General features: G+C 43.6%; 1 protein-coding gene across 6 annotated transcripts in view; it reads right to left on the bottom strand.

Annotated features, from left to right (window-relative positions):
* Nucleotides 1-421: 421 nt before the first annotated feature.
* Nucleotides 422-18,935, bottom strand: part of LOC119737766 (mucin-3A-like) — a 60,791-nt gene continuing 42,277 nt past the window's right edge. For 4 of the 6 annotated variants that reach the window (XM_038212356.1, XM_038212355.1, XM_038212353.1 and 1 more), the window contains 19 exons: nt 18,718-18,840; nt 18,440-18,562; nt 17,799-17,939; nt 16,583-16,705; nt 15,819-15,944; nt 15,023-15,157; nt 14,293-14,454; nt 13,262-13,417; nt 12,253-12,372; nt 11,390-11,635; nt 10,173-10,436; nt 9,054-9,308; nt 7,483-7,746; nt 6,634-6,909; nt 5,512-5,760; nt 4,847-4,939; nt 3,189-3,215; nt 2,243-2,356; nt 1,109-1,481 (listed from right to left, as the gene is read on the bottom strand). In XM_038212356.1, coding sequence (XP_038068284.1) covers nt 1,279-1,481; nt 2,243-2,356; nt 3,189-3,215; nt 4,847-4,939; nt 5,512-5,760; nt 6,634-6,909; nt 7,483-7,746; nt 9,054-9,308; nt 10,173-10,436; nt 11,390-11,635; nt 12,253-12,372; nt 13,262-13,417; nt 14,293-14,454; nt 15,023-15,157; nt 15,819-15,944; nt 16,583-16,705; nt 17,799-17,939; nt 18,440-18,562; nt 18,718-18,840 — 3,200 coding nt within the window. In that variant the 3' untranslated portion in view covers nt 1,109-1,278. Of the gene's footprint in view, nt 1,482-2,242; nt 2,357-3,188; nt 3,216-4,846; nt 4,940-5,511; nt 5,761-6,633; nt 6,910-7,482; nt 7,747-9,053; nt 9,309-10,172; nt 10,437-11,389; nt 11,636-12,252; nt 12,373-13,261; nt 13,418-14,292; nt 14,455-15,022; nt 15,158-15,818; nt 15,945-16,582; nt 16,706-17,798; nt 17,940-18,439; nt 18,563-18,717; nt 18,841-18,935 lie in introns of all 6 variants that reach the window. The other 2 variants (XM_038212351.1, XM_038212352.1) reach the window with 2 other exon arrangements.

Raw genomic sequence — 18,935 nt, 5'->3', positions numbered from 1 at the left:
GGTTCTTTTGTAAATTTGTATTTCTTTTGTCATTGACATTTGGAGTAAATCCCCACCCATCCCCTCCCCCCCCCCCCCCCCCACCAATCTTGCACGTGTCAAGGGCGGATCCAGTACACAATTTTCTGGGGGGGGGGCAAAAAAAAAGTTGGCCCCCCAATAAGTGGGTCGAAACAATTTTGGATTCTAAATGCTCTGGTTTGATCCTTGGCAATTTTTTTTGAAGGAAAAGATGGTGCACGCAGTGCCTGCCTTTATAGCAACGTCACTAAAAAAAAATCCGCCCTTTGCACGTTATCTTTAAAGTTTATCTAGGAGCCCAACTCCTAACACAAACACAAAATAAGAAACTTTTAGGAGTGGCACATCCATCAACAAACAACCACTCACTACAAAATCAAACTCGATCGACAAAAAGAAATTTTTGGAGAAACCGTTTTATTAAAAAATAATGCAGTCTACTTTCAAATTTATCGCAGTGATTACAAAAACTGTCACAAAATGATTGAATTAGACAGTTTGAATTTAAATGTATTTCTTGTGGTGAAAGTCATTGCGATCAATCTAATACAGATTTATGAGCACAATCAATTAACAATTTCATTTGAAAAATGCAATTGAAAATTCAACTTTAATCTCCAAAACGGTCAACTCGTTAATTTAGACTGCTAGGAGGCATACAATGCAACAACAAAAACAAAAAAGCACCAACGTATATGAAAGTGGCATTGTTGTTAGTTGAGGTCTCTACATTACGATGTTAAAAACAAAAATTCTCAAAATACATACACGTACATTTTGACATGACTCCTTTACGAAGGGACACAACTTTTTTTTAAAGCATAAAAATGCCACTTATCTCAAAACTCACGTACGATCTTGGTTAATTCTAAAGGAATAAAATAAAGCAGCATAACAATTTCTCAGGAGCTAAATATACATAGAAAAAGCCATTATAGATAAAAAATAATAATCATCGATAAAAATTGAGAGGTATTTATCACATGAACCTCCACCTGGTTTTTGTTTTTGTTTAATGGGGCAAAATAACCACTCATAACTTAGGGTAAAAAAAGAAATTTAGTCAAACTAGCCCCGTACGACGCCCATAAAATTCACTTTGCGTACCATAAATACAAAAACATCACCGACAGCAAAATATACAATTGCTAAAAAGGTTAAAAAATTTAGAATGTTAAAAAAGGGTTTCTACTTTTGTGAACATTAAATAAGCATTAAAAAAAGACAATTAAAGGGACTCCTCGAGCGAGGCTCGTTTTAGTAGACCAGGTTCCCCTTGTCGAACGCGTCTTTCCTGGTTGTCGTGCGGGGCACCAGTCGATTGACGGTAACCGCCAGGACGATGATGACAACCCCCAGCAGGGCCATCATGGCTCCCATCAGCCACATCTCCGAGTCGAAGGACGACTCGTGGGTGTGGTGGGGCTCCATCTCGTGGGACATGAACGGTTTAGCCGAGTCTGGAAAAGAGAAAAAGTCCAAATGTTTTAATTGGATAACTGTGAACAGTTGGATTCTGCAGAAATTCTGGGCAATTTCCATGGCAACGCTTCCTGAAGAATTTGTGTTTATTGTATCAGAACAAAATTCTTGTTTGCATATTTCTTGGGTTGGGATGATCGTTTGAAAACTTGAAAATTGTGAACCGATGAAATCGGTTTGTCCATCAAAAGATCGACACATACAGCGAATCTATGATACAGAATTCTTAATCAGAGTAAAATAAAGCACCCTGGAGTACTTGTTGACTTCTTTTAATGTTTTAACATTCCTTGTTCTAAACCATTACTTAAACCATTATTTTTTTTGTCAAACCATTTTCCATAACTAAAGGAATCCAAGGTTTGAACGTTTCTCATTAAATCCATTCTACAGTCTTCCTGATAGAAATTATGCTCCAAAATTTGCTTAGAAATTGTGCCACGGCCCAAGTTTACAAACTCCAAGCTTAAACTTCTTCGTTCATACCATTTAACTAACCCCTTAAGGACGGGGTGTAATGGGGACATTCCTCCACACATAGAGCAAGTGGCCCACATGACTGCACAGCCTTTGTGTGGTAGTGGGACTGCACAAAAGCAGCAGCTGTGGAACTACCCACTAGCCATGTGCCACCGCATACCACAGCAGGCAACTGCATTCCAATGAGGATTAGCGGCCGCGGCCATGACCGCTTCCCGTACGCATGGGGTTAACAAGATGAGTCTACATATTTACTTACCCATGACATATGTCTTCTTTTCGCACAGGACACCGGTGAAGTTGCTTGGGCACGCACAGTAGAAACCATCATCTTCTGGTATGCAGACACCGCCATTCATGCACATGCAAGCATCTGTGCCAAAAAAAAGAGGAAAGTTGGTTACCAGTGATCCCAGTCGAATTTGTCATTTTGCTAGACTCAAAGGGCCAGCCTATTGTCCTAAACAGATTCAATCAGTTTAGGACTACCAGACAGTCGGTGAAGCAATTGGTGGCAAAAAAAACTGAGAAAAACACTGAGCCAACATCCAGTGCTGGGCCAGCACGATTATGACAACCATATATAGACGGCACAGGTAGTTAACGTGAAAATAAGTCCCACTGCCTAGTTTGTAATGCACGACGTGGTTCTAACCAAATGCTTGCCTGCTGCAATGGCGGCCATTCATGGTGAACAATCGAATAATCGTGTGGTACTTTGATGTTTTATGATCAGACAGTATAAATGTCCGAAACTTTCAGGCTGGGCCTGGCCAACTTATACTGACCAACTAAAGCTGTCCAGCTGAAGCTGACCAGCTGACCATCTGTCAAACTTTTCGGTCCAGTTCGACTAGTCAATTAAGCCTTGTCTTGTGTTGTGTTTTTCTTTTTTATACCTAAACTCTCAGCCGTTTTGATGACCATTGTGAATACTTTTTTTTTAAAATCCATCACTTTGGTGGAACCAGTGGAAGATTTCTTGCACTTCGAACATTTTTAAATCATTTTTTGTTTCATCTTTTTGTTGTATTGATAGCAAAACAAATTTTTTTGAGTGGCGGGTATAAAGAAGTAATAATGAAGCTAATTGAAGTGCCGTTATTTCAGACCTTGCAAGTTATAAAGCAGCTGTTTTAAATAATTCATTCTAATAATTCACTGGTTTTTATGGACTTGACAAGTTCATAGTTTCATTCACATACCTTGGACATCTCTCTTGGCTCTTGTGTCTGTTGGGGGAAAATGATAAATACGAAATGGTTATTGAGGAAGTGTGAAAACAGTCGTAGTTTGTATGGTTAATTGTATTAAACAAAGAGAAAACACAGTATGTTGTTTCAAGAGCAATGAGCAAGTAAATAAAACCGAAATGAACAAAAAACGGGATCAACCACACATTTGAATAGACAAACTCGGGCACGTTATCACTGTACACTCACTCATGGGGCTTTAATTTTTTCAACCGAATGTTACATCTGTTGGAATTATACAACTGTTTAATGTTTACGTCCTAATGCTGGTGATGGGTATACGAGTTAGGCCTATAACTACTTGTTATGATTTTTACATGCATATAGTTTCAGCTCTGTACCCAGCTAAGTCTTGGGTCTGTGCACTCTGTGGTGCCAGTGGTTGTGTGTTTCGATCACTCAGTGGTGTTCCAAATGGTGGGCGTGTACGGGGCCCTCGTAGGAATTGATGTACAAGCATCGGTATTCGGCATAGTAATGAACGATGAATAACTGGAATGAATTAACATTTTCATGTGGCTGTGGCATAAATTCATACCAGCGAGTCAATTCTTGTGTTTTTGTTATTTTGAGTCGGAGTATAATGGCAACTCAATTAATTTCAGTACTGTCAATATTTAGTAGTTATTAAGTGAATGGGCTCCGTGCACAGGTACCCCCTCAACGTTGAGGAAGAGGGAGTCGTTAAAGACCACTTGGAGTGACAATGGATCGAAAGCATTGGCCAAGTTCGCTCAAGGACTGTAGTTGGCCAATGGTTAACTAACGTTTGCCCGAAACTCTGTCTAGTTGATGGTGGTTGACTACGCTGTAAAGTGGACTATTTGGAACCAGCCTACTGGGGTTGGTTGCTTCGCTGGTAACCAATAGCCGCGCGTATTCATAACGCAAGCAGAGAGCCAGGATCCAGAAGTTTTGCGACGACATTTTGACCAGCGTTTGACTAGAGACGTTCGCACGTTGCTTTCAGTGCGCAGGCGTAAGGTACGTCACAAATCAACCACTGGTCGACTAATGGTCCTTGCACGAACTTGGCCATTGCCGATGACGCCCGACGCTCACGCGAAGATAGTATGGCTTTATGCACATTCAGAATAAAATGAATGGTGCGTATTTCGCGCTTTACACAAGGGCGGATCCAGAGTGGTTATACTGGGGGAGGGGGGGGGAGGGGGGAGGGGGGAGGGGGGAGGGGGGAGGGGGGAGGGGGGAGGGGGGAGGGGGGAGGGGGGAGGGGGGGAGGGGGGGGGGGGGAGGGGGGGGGGAGGGGGGAGGGGGGAGGGGGGAGGGGGGGGGGAGGGGGGAGGGGGGAGGGGGGAGGGGGGAGGGGGGAGGGGGGAGGGGGGGGGGAGGGGAGGAGGGGGGGGAGTCAGAAGGGCTCATCAAGTGAAAATGGCCTTATTTGAGAGCATTTTGGTCACTGCTTGGGGGCGGAAACCCCTCTGCACCCCCTGGATCTGCCACTGATACGCAGAGGGACCAGTACGCGCACGCCACGTGTCCCGTCCACGGGCTCTAGAGTGTGGTAAATGATTACGCCTTCTCTTGTTCGCACACGGAGCCCATAAGGTCAGATTAAAACACACAAAAAAATAATAAATAAGACTCACTGATACACAGGTACTCTGATGGGTCAGGCCTGTAATAGCAGTCCTGGTTGGAAGGACAGGGGTCGCTAGCGCAAGGGTTAGCGGAATTATCACCTACAAAGACAGACCAAAACAAAATACGTAAAAAAAAAAGTTTGTTTTTGGATTTGTGAGTTTTGGTTCAAAACCCAGCGCCCACCCCAACCCCTGGCCTTCCAATCAACTGTCGGTGTCGTTTAGGTCAATTTTGGTTAGCCAATTAGAAAAAAAACTGTCCAGGTTTAACTGTCTGGATTGGACGGAACCAAAACACACCACAAACGTTGAGCCAACATTCAAGGTTATTTCCCGTGGTCGTCGTTTTGAGTCGATACGCATCCGCTGGCTGCATTCAAAAGAGTTAAGACATGTCTTAATTACATGGCTACGGCTTGCAATCACACATGGGAACATGGAAGCCGCTGTAGCCACTTCTCATAGACATGTGCGTTACTCCTGGCCCTAGCCAAGTAATACAGAAACAGCCTCGATGTTAACAAAGTGGACGAACAGTTTATATTTTGAAAGTAATCAATTCAACACCGACACTTTTAGTAACAAATGCCCGGGAGCCATGCAAAATTAGAGCAAACACAGACACACGGTTAGTGCCAAAAAAAATAAATAACAAAAATTTTAAAATGTACCTGATGTGACGGTCACAATGAAAGAGCACGTGGCTTCGTTCCCGGCGACGTCGGTGAAGACGTAGTTGACTAGGGAGCTGCCGAGAGTGAATAGATCTCCCGGCGCGCTGCTCCTAGATATGGAGACGGAGCCAGAGTTGTCGGCACCGACCGGCTCAGTCCAGGTCACGGCCACGCTGGTGCTGCCGCTGGGGAGAACCATGCTGGCGTTGACCGGGCAACCGGTGAACGTCGGCTGTTGGTCGTCCACTGTTGGAGTTATTGAAAAGGAGAAGCAATATAATTCCTTGAAATTCACCTCTTCTCCTACTAGCGTGGATCCAACTAGTGTTGATCCAACAGTTTCAACGTTTACAACATATTTCAGAATTTACTCATAGCACAAAGTTGTCAAGATGGACAAACTTGAGAAAATGACAGTGTTGCATAAATAAAAAGTTTAGGTTAAACTCTCAGAAAATCTGGGCCCAAGTTCATAGTACTAAAGGCAAAGGTAACGGAGTGCCCATCTCTCTTTCAAAACAATTCGCTCTTTTCACACTCCGCCACTGGGCATGCAGAGCCTCGATCTGGCAACTTTACACAATAAAAATAGCACGGGAATCACTGAACCAGCTATATTTATTGTGTAAAGTTGCCAGATCGAGGCTCTGCATGTCCATGGTGGAAGTGTGAAAAGAGCGAATTGGGCAAGACTCGAGCCAATGAAAAGCTGCTGTGGGAGGATCGCCCCACCTCCTCCACAGCGAGTGTTACATTCCCAGCATTGAATAATGCCGGTACCCATTTAACATCTGGGTTGAGAGGGGTAATTGAGGTAAAGCGCCTTACTCAAGGGCACAACACGCATGGCCACGGTGGTGCTTGAACCCACAATCTCGCAATCATGACTTCTAAGCTCTACAGCAAGAACACACGTGCCCACAGTACTATTAGTACTACTAGGCACTAAAAATTGCCAAGCACAGAATATATTTGCTTACCAAATATTTGCTAAGCAACGATAGTTTACCAGCCAAATGGTATGCTTTACATGGGGCTTGTGACTGGTTCTCGGCTCATTTCTGCTTAGCACATTAATTTCACTAAGCATTGTTTTCTATGGAAATTTGAGAGACTTACAGATGATATTGACGCTGAAGGTACAGAAGGCCTCATTGCCAGCGGCGTCTGTCGCCGTGTACATGGCTGTGGTCGAACCGACACCGAGGTCAATAGGGGATTGCAGACTACCGGTCACGGTGGGCGCGATACCGGAGTTGTCTGTAGCGGTGGGCTCAGACCAAGCAATGCTGGCCGTGGCGCCGGGTCCGTTTACGTAGGCAACGATGTCGTTGGGACAGTTGGTGAATTCTGGGTTAATGTTGTCGGTGGTTCCGCCACTGCCTCCGTTTCCACCTGCGCAAGCGTGAACCAAAACATTTTAATTAACTGCAAAATCCCAAATTTTGGCTAAACATTCTCGAATCTTTCCAAATCCATTAAAGTGCAAGAAAATCAAACCTGTGTAATAATTCACAGTGGCTAGGCCTTACCCTCATCAATTCTGTCCAACCAAACCTTATGCACACACAAGCGTTACATTTACACCCTCGACAAGTTTTTTGGCTATAGACCCCTTGCACATGTACCCCCTTCACTCAGTTCCAAAGAGACAGGTTGGAGGGCCTTGAACGCACTGCCACCTTATACTCGACAACATGCGAAGATAACAATTTGGCACATACCAAATAAAATCAATCGTGAATACTTTTTGCCACATGTGCATGAACTGGTGATCTCGTCTAATAACTTGGGTATCCTGTGATAACGATAACCCCAGGTACCCAAGTCAAGTCCTCGGGAGGTTTTCGTGTACAAACCTCATGGGACATTGAGAAAAAGTTTAAGTCCAAACAATATGAACAAAAGAGGGGAACAATAAGGGTCCGCAGAAGAGTAAGGATTCCCTTGATCAAGCGTCAGACTCGCCTGTGACCGTCACGGTGAAAGCGCAGGTGTCAAAGTTGCCCGAGATGTCGTAGAAGACGTAGGAGACGCGGGTAACGGTATCCTTGGGGAAGGAAGCCGGGGGTTGGTGCGACTTGGCCACGCCGGGCTCCCGTCCGCTGTTGTCCACGGCCGTGGGTTCCACCCAGGTGACTATGGCCGAGGTGGAACCTTGGTCGGGTTCAACCTGTCTGTTGGAGGGACAGCCGGAGATCTGCGGGGCTTCTTGGTCAGGCATGTTTCCACCTTGGGACAGAAAAACATGGGTTTTTTTAATGGTTATTCGCGGTTATCAGCCTTAAAGGTAGAGTCCATCATTTGTAATTTGTGCATTTTGTTCGTTTGAAGCAACAAAAGAGTTCAAAATCTAATGAAGGATACTGAGCAACTAACCTGATGAAGTTTCAGCTAAGCTTCAGCTGTACATTCCGAGAAAAACAGCATTCTAAGATCTCAATTTCAAATCAAAAGTTGCTGAATCATGTTTTGAATTGTTTTGAAGTGCAACTATACGCGACGTCGCGCACTGATCCGATGAATTATAACAACCGCGCGCGCGTGTGCGTCGTTCGAATACTTGTGCGCGCTGCGCTGAATAACAAAACGAACTACTAATTTAAATTTTCCTACGGTGCTTCTTAAGAATCACCGTTGGAAATGCCTTCTTTCGTTGATAACTTCAAAATGACAGCTTCCCAGAAAGAATAATTTCACAGGGAGTTTAGTCTCCTTACTATCTTTCAACCAAGTTAGTTTTTCAACAATAATTACGCCAGTTACTTTTCGGATGGCTGCAAATGATGGACTCTACCTTTAAGGTAAGTTCATACTCGGTGCAGAAAGAAACGTGTATTCTCAATTATGACATCACGATGAGAGTTCGCAAAGATCCCGACACATTTCAGCTGTGGCAATTTTTGCAGCAAATGTTTCCTCACGTTAAATTCACTTCACCTTCCAATTCGCTTCCAAGGGCGGATCCAGAACACACATTTTTTGGGGGCCCAAAAAAATTTTGGTCCCCAAAAAGTGGGTCCAAAAAATTACGGCGTGGGGTCCCAAAATTTGTTTGGATTCTAGAAAGTCTGTGATGCGATCTGAGGCTATTTCTGACCACTTAAACCAATTTTTGGGGGGGATAAGATTGTGGTGTGCCTGCCTTTATTGTGAAGTCACTTTGAGAAAAAAAAAATTGGGTTTGATTTGGGAGGGCCATGGCCCCCTTTATCCGCCCTTGTCTGCAAAAACAATATCAGCTAAAAACACAAGGACATTGGAAACAAACTTTGGACCACAAAATGGACATGCTTCGAAGACCAAAATTGCTGCATAACATTCAGTTACCCAACATTTCTTAATGTTGCAAGATTTTTTTTTTAAAAGCGAACAAATATAAATGAGTGTCATTCACAGAAACTGATTTGAAGGACCGTAACATAAACTTCTGGGTAAATTCCTAAATCCACAACAGTTTAAAACAAAAACCACCAGATTCTTTGCATTTGAAGTTAATAAAACAATATTTTCAAATGTATTTGGGTGTGAAAACTTACTGTTAACCATGACGACAAAAGTGCAATATGCGTCATTGCCAGACAGATCGGTGAAGGTGTAGGTGACGTCGGTGACTCCGACGGGGAAGCCGTCTCCGGGCTGATGGGTTGCCTGGACGGACACCTGACCGCCCGAGTTATCCACGGCCGTTGGGGCTGCCCACGTGACCTCAGTGCTGGTGGCTCCAGAATCAGCCGTGGCCGACGCACCCATTGGACAGTTGCTGATTTCCGGTGGGGTGTTGTCTGATGAAGCTGGATCGGGAAGAAAGAATTGGATTAAATGTTACGAATGCCAAATGTAATATTCAAGTCTTAAAGGTGGAATGTGCAATGATGGATTTGTGCATGGACTACAATGAGGACACTTTGAGGCGTGAAAGACGAGTAAAAGTTTCCCAATTGGAAACTGGCCGGTCGGAAACTGGCCGGTCAGTAGTTGGCCAGTCAGTAGTTGGCCAGTCAGTAGTTGGCCAGTCAGTAGTTGGCCAGTCAGTAGTTGGCCAGCCAGTAGTTGGCCAGCCAGTAGTTGGCCAGCCAGTAGTTGGCCAGCCAGTAGTTGGCCAGCCAGTAGTTGGCCAGCCAGTAGTTGGCCAGCCAGTAGTTGGCCAGCCAGTAGTTGGCCAGCCAGTAGTTGGCCAGCCAGTAGTTGGCCAGCCAGTAGTTGGCCAGCCAGTAGTTGGCCAGCCAGTAGTTGGCCAGCCAGTAGTTGGCCAGCCAGTAGTTGGCCAGTCAGTAGTTGGCCAGCCAGTACTCGGGCCAGCCAGTACTCGGGCCAGCCAGTACTCGGGCCAGCCAGTACTCGGGCCAGCCAGTACTCGGGCCAGCCAGTACTCGGGCCAGCCAGTACTCGGGCCAGCCAGTACTCGGGCCAGCCAGTACTCGGGCCAGCCAGTACTCGGGCCAGCCAGTACTCGGGCCAGCCAGTACTCGGGCCAGCCAGTACTCGGGCCAGCCAGTACTCGGGCCAGCCAGTACTCGGGCCAGCCGATAGTTGGGCCAGTCGATAGTTGCAGCCAGTCGATAGTTGCAGCCAGTCAGTGGGGCTAATCAGCATAGTTGGCCAATCAGTATAGTTTGGCCAGTTGGTAATTAGACATAAAGGAAAAGTCCACTTACCAACAACAGTGACCTTGAACGAGCATCTGTTTATGTTGCCAAAGGCGTCCGTGGCAGTAAAAGTGACCGTAGTCTCTCCGACATTGAAGCTATCGCCGGATGTCGCGGTCGCTTGCAGGTTGATAGGACCGACCGAGTCATCCGTCACGTCCGGATTTGTCCAGGTGGCCACCGCACCGCTGGCACCGAGTGGGGCCGTCACGACGATATCAGTGGGGCAGTTGGTGAGGGTTGGCGGTGTGTTATCAATGACCTGAATATTGTCTGTGGAAACAAAAGCGAAATAATTCCGTTATGATTCCGTTGGATGTACAATAGTTTTATATTGTTTGCTGTTCCCTGAGGGCCCACTATAGTCCTCTTTATGCCAATCTCCATGACCGACTCGATCATCGACTCGCTCACTGACTCGATGTCACTTGGGAAATAGACTTGCTCAAGTCTCGCTTTGGCTAAAAAAAATGACTCGAATATATACAGACCCCTGGTCTGAAGTCAGCTTTACAGGTCTAAAACCGCTAGTCTTGTTAAGAACTTGAAACTAGCTTGTGAAGAAAGCACAGTATAATTTACAATATGCTTTAAGCACAAAAAGGAACAGGAATTTGCTAAGCACAAAGTGACTATGCTTAGCAGACAACAGCATACCAAAATGTCATGCCTGCAGTCACCAGCTATATGATTGTGTTGCAATTGTCATAAATTCGGTTCAGTTATTGAAATTTACACTAAAACTGTAACCAGTTTTGCAAAGTAAAACACTTTCGTAAAATAAATTGTATAATACTTGTAGTAAAAAAAAAACTGGTATAATTGTATACTCGATAGTGTTGTAGTCCATTACAAGTCAGCTGGGCCCATTTTCACGGCGCTGCTAAGCACACAAATTTGCTTAGCACAAAAAATGTCTGGCTTATGAAAGCAGGCTATCAGCCAAAACTCCATGTGATTTTCATGCTAAGCAAACAACAGCTGAATACTAATCACAAGCAATATACATCACGTGGAGTTTTGGCTGGTAACCTGCTTTTATAAGCCAGACTTTTTGTGCTAAGCAAATTTTTGTGCTTAGCAGCGCCGTGAAATTGGCCTCTGGTCTTAAGACAAGTCACAAGCTGTTCCTGAACTGTGATGAAAGCATTTTGTTGTCGTAGTTCATCCCCAGTTACTTGTGACTGGACTTGTGATGGACTCAGCCCCGAGCTCTCAGAACTCACCACCAATATTGACGAAGAATATGCAACGGGCGTAGTTTTGGCTGGCATCGGCGAAGATGTACGTGACGGGCGTGACGCCGCGGCTGAACAGTGTGTCGGGCTGGTGGGAGGCATAGATCTGAGTGGCCACGCCAGACTCGTCCGTGGCCGTGGGTGGGGTCCAGGACACCGTCTGGCCGGCTTGGCCGCTGTCGCCAGCGTAGATAGACGCCGGGCAGTCGCTGATGGAAGGTGCAGTGGTGTCACCTGGAAGGAAACAAAATCATTTCATAGAAATATTTAAACAATTTTGCTATCAATTTGCTAATATTGGACACGAAAGGTTACTAGTTGATGTGGAAGTGTCTCCTAAGTACAAAAAAACCGAAAGCTTTTAAAGACTTGAAATTTGAAATTATCAATAAGTGTATGTTTGCGGTTGGTCTGTGTGACATGAAATCATTTTTTTTAGTTTATAATTTTGAAGAAAAAAGTCGGAAACTTTGGATAATATGCTCTGTCCTATATAAGGAGACAAACGGTGTTTCAAACTTTTTTCCTTCAAAACCACACTAAATCACAAAAATACAGTTTCATAATAATATCGCAAAACAAAAATCTGTTTAACAGAAATTAAAACAAAAACATTGTCAGAAATGAAAACAAAACGGGACACCCAAATGAGTTTTTAAGAACATTATTCCTTGGTTTCTGATGTGATTTAGGAAAAGCATTCTCAATTTTTTATTTTTTACAAAATTTGACATTCACATGAATGTTGACACTGTAGGTGGAAATGTTGACAGTTTCAAGTGATTTCAATTGTGCGAGATTTGAGGGTTTTTTAAGGGCTTGTCATTCACAAAGAAATGTAGGCTACTCACCGACACGTGATTCGCAAGTCTTGGACCCGAACCCAGATAAGCATTCACACATGAAGAACGTGTTGAAGGCAACGCAGTTGGCTCCGTTCTTGCATGGGTTGCTCAGGCACGGGCTGCTGACTACAAGAAATCAACAACAAAACACAACGTCCATGGTTATAAAGCCTTTCTTTTATAAAGTCTGGGATTTAAAATACCATTCACACATTAGAGCAACGGCGTCAATCACTTTTTAAAAGTGGGGGGGGGGACATACGTTGATCACAACTAATGCGAGCGCGAAGCCCTTGCAGCATGAATCATTTTGGATTCTAGATGCTCGGTGGTGCAATCTGAGGCAATTTCTGACCACTATAACCAATTTTTTTTGCAAAAGATCAAAATTTAAACACAATTTTTGAGTTTGTGGCATCACTGAATCAGGTAATCTGAGCTATAGAATCCGTAAATAGGCTATAACATTTATTCCGGGACGAAACAAAGTGGGAGGGGGGAGACAAACGATATATGATATATCCCCCTTAAAAATGGGGGGGGGGGGGACTTTTCCCTCCATCCCCACTGATTAATGCCCATGCATTAGATAATGAAATTTAAACCATTCTTCAAAGTAAACGATCTCAAGCTTGTTTTATTGAAAAATTTCTAACGAAAAAAAAACCCCAAAATGTTGGAAGGAGATCTACCAAGCTCCCATAGGAAAGCGCACATGTAAACAAAGCGTGACGTCATTATGTAACAGGTCCATTCATGAAAAGTGTCCCTATTCATGTCACTGAATATTCTTTTCCGGAGCATAATTTGCAAATCTGTGAATAATTTTTGGAAACAATAGAGCAGAGGATGAAATAAAGGTTGAAGAGATTTTCGAAGCACAGATGGTAGCGCTTGGTCAAATTTTGTACTAAAAGTTCAATAATGAAAACCGATTGTCCAGCATTATTTTTTTAGCAGTTTGTGCATCTACCTACACTGTCTGAGAGGGCATGAGGATTCTAATTCAACTTACTTGTAGTCTCGCAGTTGTGTCCCAAGTATCCGACGGGGCAAGCGCAGAAGTAGTCAACGTCGGAGTTCAAGCTGTGGAAAGCGTTGGAGCACTGAGCTCCTTGCCTGCACGGGGGTCTCTCACCAAGATTACAGATGTCCAGGGCTGGTGCACTTCCTGTAAGACAACAAAAAGTTTAGATTTATGTTTAGTGAAATCTAGGAGCAATTTCCTCCTCAAGAGATATTCTTCAGTGGCAAAACTCCCTTCTCTGCCATGCTCAGTTGCACCTTTTTCAGGTAAAGATGAAACTTGTTTGTGCATATTCTTTTGATTGGTCAAGCATATTTTATGCAAATTGCATGGACTAGCCAATTGGCACAAGGGGGAGTGGCCTAACAGTTGGGGTTTGCGACTCGTGATCAGAGGGTCAGGGCACGGATCCTACACACAAGGATAAACGACTGTTCCGAGCTCTAGTACAAAATGCACCGAGCAGACTTGCCTTAATTGGTTGGACGCGTGATGCAGATCGGCACAGTCCTGCAAATCTGAAAGCTGCTGCGCGCAGGGGTCTTTGTTGACAAGCATTCATAGTTTTTGCCACCTGTACGGGGCGTTATCACGCGTCTAACCATGAGTTTGGCCGAGTCGTTTATCCTTGTGTGTAGGATCAGTGGTCAGATATTCAAATCCAGCTGCTGGCAATATGTTATGTCCTTGCGCAAGCCGCTTTACTCCAACTTGCCCCTCCAACAAGAGTGTCAATTGGTACCACCACTAGTTGGAAAATAAACTGCGACATACTGGCATCCCATCCAGAGGGAATAGAAAATTTTCCCAGATGTTTCATGTCACAGAAACCGGATATTAACAACCGCACGATTTGTAAAGGCTTTGAACAGACTTTACCAACTTCACAAACAGGAAAACAAGAATCCTTCAAAGGCTTTTGTGAGTGAGACCGAAGTGCTATCTATACGTTGGTTTTTTTTTGTCTAATGAGATTTTTTTCTGTCAAATGTTTACAAGATGTTTTCAAAATAGCTCACCAGTAGGAGTATCGCAGTTGGTGCCGGTGAAACCGTTGGCGCAGACGCAGGAGTACTGCGGGATGAAGGAGTTACTGCCAGAGCCGCTGTTGAAGCCGTTGTAGCAAGCCGCTCCGTTGATGCAGGGGAAGGAACCACAGGCGTCCAACTGGGGAGCATTCACTGGAGGGAAAAAGATCGGCAGAATGAATTATCTTTCTTCAAATTTTGTATTAAAAACATAAAAAGATGTCTGGAAAATATGATACACAGCTGCTGCTAGAACTACAAACTTGCATTTCTTCAAATCTCACCAACTTTACGGAAAGAACATTGCAACCTGAAGCTACTTTTTTCTATTATATCATCTCAATGAAGGTCAGTCATTGCAAAAATGATGATAAGACATGAATCGGGGACTGAGAAACATTTCCAATTCTGTTAAGAAATACTTCGAAAATTTTTCTTGACTCTCCATAGACTTTGTACACAGCTGCTTGAAGTAGTGTCAGGTTGCAACATTCTTTCCGACTTTACCCCCGACTTTGTTTTTCCTCATACCCTAAACGGGCAGGTGTTGTTTTATCAAACACAAATGTTTTTGGTAGCCAGAGTTGAAAATTTGACATCTAGTGCAAAACCTCCATTTGATTTTTATGATAATCGGTGACAAATCATCTGAAAGACATCACTCTCCAAAGTTATACAGGCTTATCCTAAAAAAAAAAATTTGCCAATGATGTTGGTTTACCTTTCTGCGTGTTGCAGTTGGGTCCCACGTACTCGCTGGTGCACAGGCACATGTAGTGGTCGGCGTCCATGGTCAGGCAAGACGCTCCGTTCTTGCAGGGGAAGCTGTTGCATGGGTTAGGGTTCTCAGAGATCGCTGGAATAAATACAAAATTACAGACGTTAAATACGACTATCCAGGTTTGCGAAAACACCATGTGGGAATAATTTCTCAACTAAGATCAGAGAATGGTTCTGAAAAGAGCCAGAGGTATAAACTCATTATAGGAGAAGTATCCAGAGTTAGACAAACTTAAATCTAATTGACCTATCGCCGTTTGCGAGTAAGCCACACCCCTTAGACAACCCTATGGAGTTTTTGAACACTTAGTTTTGTTTGTCTCAGATTTTGTGCGTTCCGCGTCAATTTGCATATCATTTACTTTGACAATATATCACAAGCTGCGTTGATAAGATAAACCAATATCTTATAGCCATAGCCATACAGCTTATGGCCATAGGGTCTTATAGGACTACGACTTAGACTTACGCCAATGTCTACTAGCATAGCCATAGAGCTCATAGCCATAGACAGTATTCATTTTAGACAGTCTAAAACTGACGGAATCATTTTTTTTTACTTTATCAAAATTTACCTGCCTATTACTCTAACGACTGCTTAAACGCAATTTAAAGTGTAAAAACACTTTCAATATATGAAAATACCGAACAAACCAATGTCAACACACAATGAATCAATAGAATACCGAGCAACTAAAGTGACTAGTATTTACAAAGTAAGCAAAATGTAGCCTTACTTGTTTCACAGTTGAGTCCGATGAAGCCGTTGGGGCAGGTACATGTGTAGGCACCGCAGGCTCCCTGTACGTCACTGCACACACCGCCATTCTGGCATGGGTTGTTGGCGCACGCCGACGCAATGGCTGCAAGAACCAGGAGAAAGGTACGTTAGTCAAGTCCAATGATACCGTGCTTCAAGCCAACATGACGTACCGATCTCTACAAATGTTTTTGCTTAAGATATTCTGTAATAAAGTTAATGTAATTTCATCAGGAAGAAACCACAGATTTTTTGTTTTGTTTTACTGGCACTTTGAGCCTCTATAACCCCAACAGGCCTGAATCCTCAAAATTTTGATATGATTTTTCACGCACCTTAGGTGGTTAGGGTATAAAGATGCGACTTCAGGGTAACCCTTTCAAATACCAGCAAAAGAAAAGAAAACAAAGCTCCTTCTTTACCACTTGTCTTTACTGATCAGTTTCCGCATGATGGGCCACCACGGTTAGCAATTCTAAACTAGACAATAGGGCTTATTTAAACTGCAAACTCTTTATCAAATGACATTTATGGTCATTTGTGCCGTATACGGTTGACCCAGCACTGAGTGTTAGCTCCGCATTTTTCTCAGTTTTTGCCACCCATCACAGCTTCGAAGGCTTGCCTACTACCTATACAATCTTTGCCTACTACAATGGCGATGCCGACTTTTCCGTACCTGGATACAGGCTAGGTCAGTGAAAGCTCTAAATGGTTCTCGTATCTCATTTGACTACTTACGGATTTCACAGTTGAAGCCAGTGAAGCAGCCGCTGCATTGGCAGGTGTAGGAGTAGCAGGAGTCAGGCAGGGAAGAGCAGGCACCGCTGTTCAGACATGGGTTGGGGTTGCAGGCATCACGCTCTGAGACAAGGGAAGTGAACCAATCAGAGGGCGAGTGAATGACCACATGATGAGTAACTGACCAATCATAACAAACCATCTGATAGCAATTCATCAAATTACCAATCAGGTGGCAGGTGAGCAATTAGATAAACCAATCAAATGTAATGGACTAATCACATGTCTAGAAACTGACCAATCGCAGTCGACCATCCGATTGAAAGTGATCAAATTACCAATCAGGCAGGTGTCGGGCAACTATCAGAGCCAACCAATCAAATTGCAATTGACCAATCACATGCCAAGTAACCGACCAATCGCAATCAACAATCAGATGGGAAGCGATCCAGTTTCCAATCAGATGTCAGGTACACAACCAGAACAAACCAATAAAATTGCAACTGATGAATTACATGTCGAGTAACTGACCAATCACATGTCAAGTAACTGACCAATCACAATAAAGCAACAACTTTTTTTATGACAAATCAATTGTCTAACAACAAATCAAAATCTGGCATTAAGACTAATCGAACAATCATGTGTTAAGCAACAAATCCTAACAGCATTTTAAGAAACACTTTTTAATAGCCATATGCAATTCTTGCGTTACAATTTTTTACCAATTATAGCATATTATTACATTGCAATACCCTGAAGAATGCGTAAAAACGTTCAGTTCGATTGATGGGATGCTCCCAAGTCATGAATAATTCAATAGTTTCAATCGGGCCAGTATGTTCATTCATGAACAGTGATATCAAGAGCACTGTTGTTATTTAGTCAACCAGTTTACTTTAAAGCATTTTAAAGAACGGTTGTCGTCGAGCTACCACACAGTAGCCTAGTGGATAGCGTGATGAGCTATGGATACAAAGATTCCCGGTTCGAATCCACATCGTCGCTGCTCATTTTCATCAACTGTTTTTCTTCTCTGAATTTATCGTTTAGATAATTTGATTTAAAGGGAAAAAGGAAACAAAAGCTAAGTGTCTTGCAACAATTCAAAGGAAAACTGAATTATGCATGACATTGGAGCATCCAACCAATAGACACCAAAAATCGCATGCTGGGGCGGTTTGGGGCAGTACAGAAACTAAGAGATTCAACTTACGGATCTCGCAGCGAGCACCGGTGAAGCAACCGCTGCAGGAGCACCTGTACTGAGAGCAGGAGTAGAGAGCATTGGGAGTCAGCGAGGACGGTACACACAGACCTCCACTCTGGCAGGCATGGCTGTCACAAGCAGAGACCGCTGCAAAGGAAAAGACACAAATATTATAAGTCACATATCAATTTCAAGCCAATATAATTGCCGGGGTTGAAAGTGCTGTCGGACAGGCAATGACCGACCATTTTCTCATATTTGTCCCAACGAATTGCGTAATGTTAAATGCTTTCTGGGTGTTTATTGCAGCTCAAAATGTCGTTTCTGTCCGAGCAGCTTCTTTGTCCAATTTTGTACACTGTTTTTTCTGTCAATGCGGCATGTTTTTAATTGTGGATATGCTCTAGAATAGCGAATCTAGATTAATCAAGAAAACTTTCTAGGTACTTTTTCCTACGCACACAAAACATGAAAGGACATTACGCAGCTTGAAAAATCCTTGGTGAATCCCACATTTAAGTTTCTTGGGTTCTTGAGTGTGCACAATGATCAAGTACAGAGTTACCGTGGTCACCAGACAGGAAGGGCCCGTTGTGTGGCGTAAAAAAAAAAAAAATGAGGATTCGTATAATTTTTGGCTAACTTACGGACATCACAGTAGCGTCCGGTGAAGCATGGTGGGCACTGGCAGGTATACTCGATACAGCTGTCTGGGCTGGCCGTACACTGGGCTCCGTTGGCACACTGGTGGTTCTCACAACTGTCCACATCTATAGTAACGAAACCAAATTGAAATATCAGGAGTTTTCAATTTCAATGGCCTACAGGAATTGTGCGCAATCTGGATTGCTTAAATGTCAACACAGAAGAAAATAAAATCGATGTTCTATTTACAGTTTGATAAGAAGGAAAATTGTTCACTTACAGGTTTGGCAGTACTGTCCGATGTAGCAGGCAGGGCACTGGCACTCATACTGAGTACAGGTACCAGACAAGGCAGCGCATGCGGCTCCATTCTGGCAAGCGTTGGCCGCGCAAGCATCCACAGCTGTCAAAGAAAAACACAAATAAGAAATCATATCAAAATGCTTAAGACTTGGGTGCCAAGCATAAAAAACTTGCTTGCTTAGCATTGAAAGCATT

Source organism: Patiria miniata, unplaced genomic scaffold (assembly GCF_015706575.1).
Source record: "Patiria miniata isolate m_02_andy unplaced genomic scaffold, ASM1570657v1 HiC_scaffold_3, whole genome shotgun sequence".
NCBI classification, from domain to species: domain Eukaryota; kingdom Metazoa; phylum Echinodermata; class Asteroidea; order Valvatida; family Asterinidae; genus Patiria; species Patiria miniata.
Note: the sequence above shows the minus strand (reverse complement) of the source record. Positions and strands in the feature narration are given on the sequence as shown.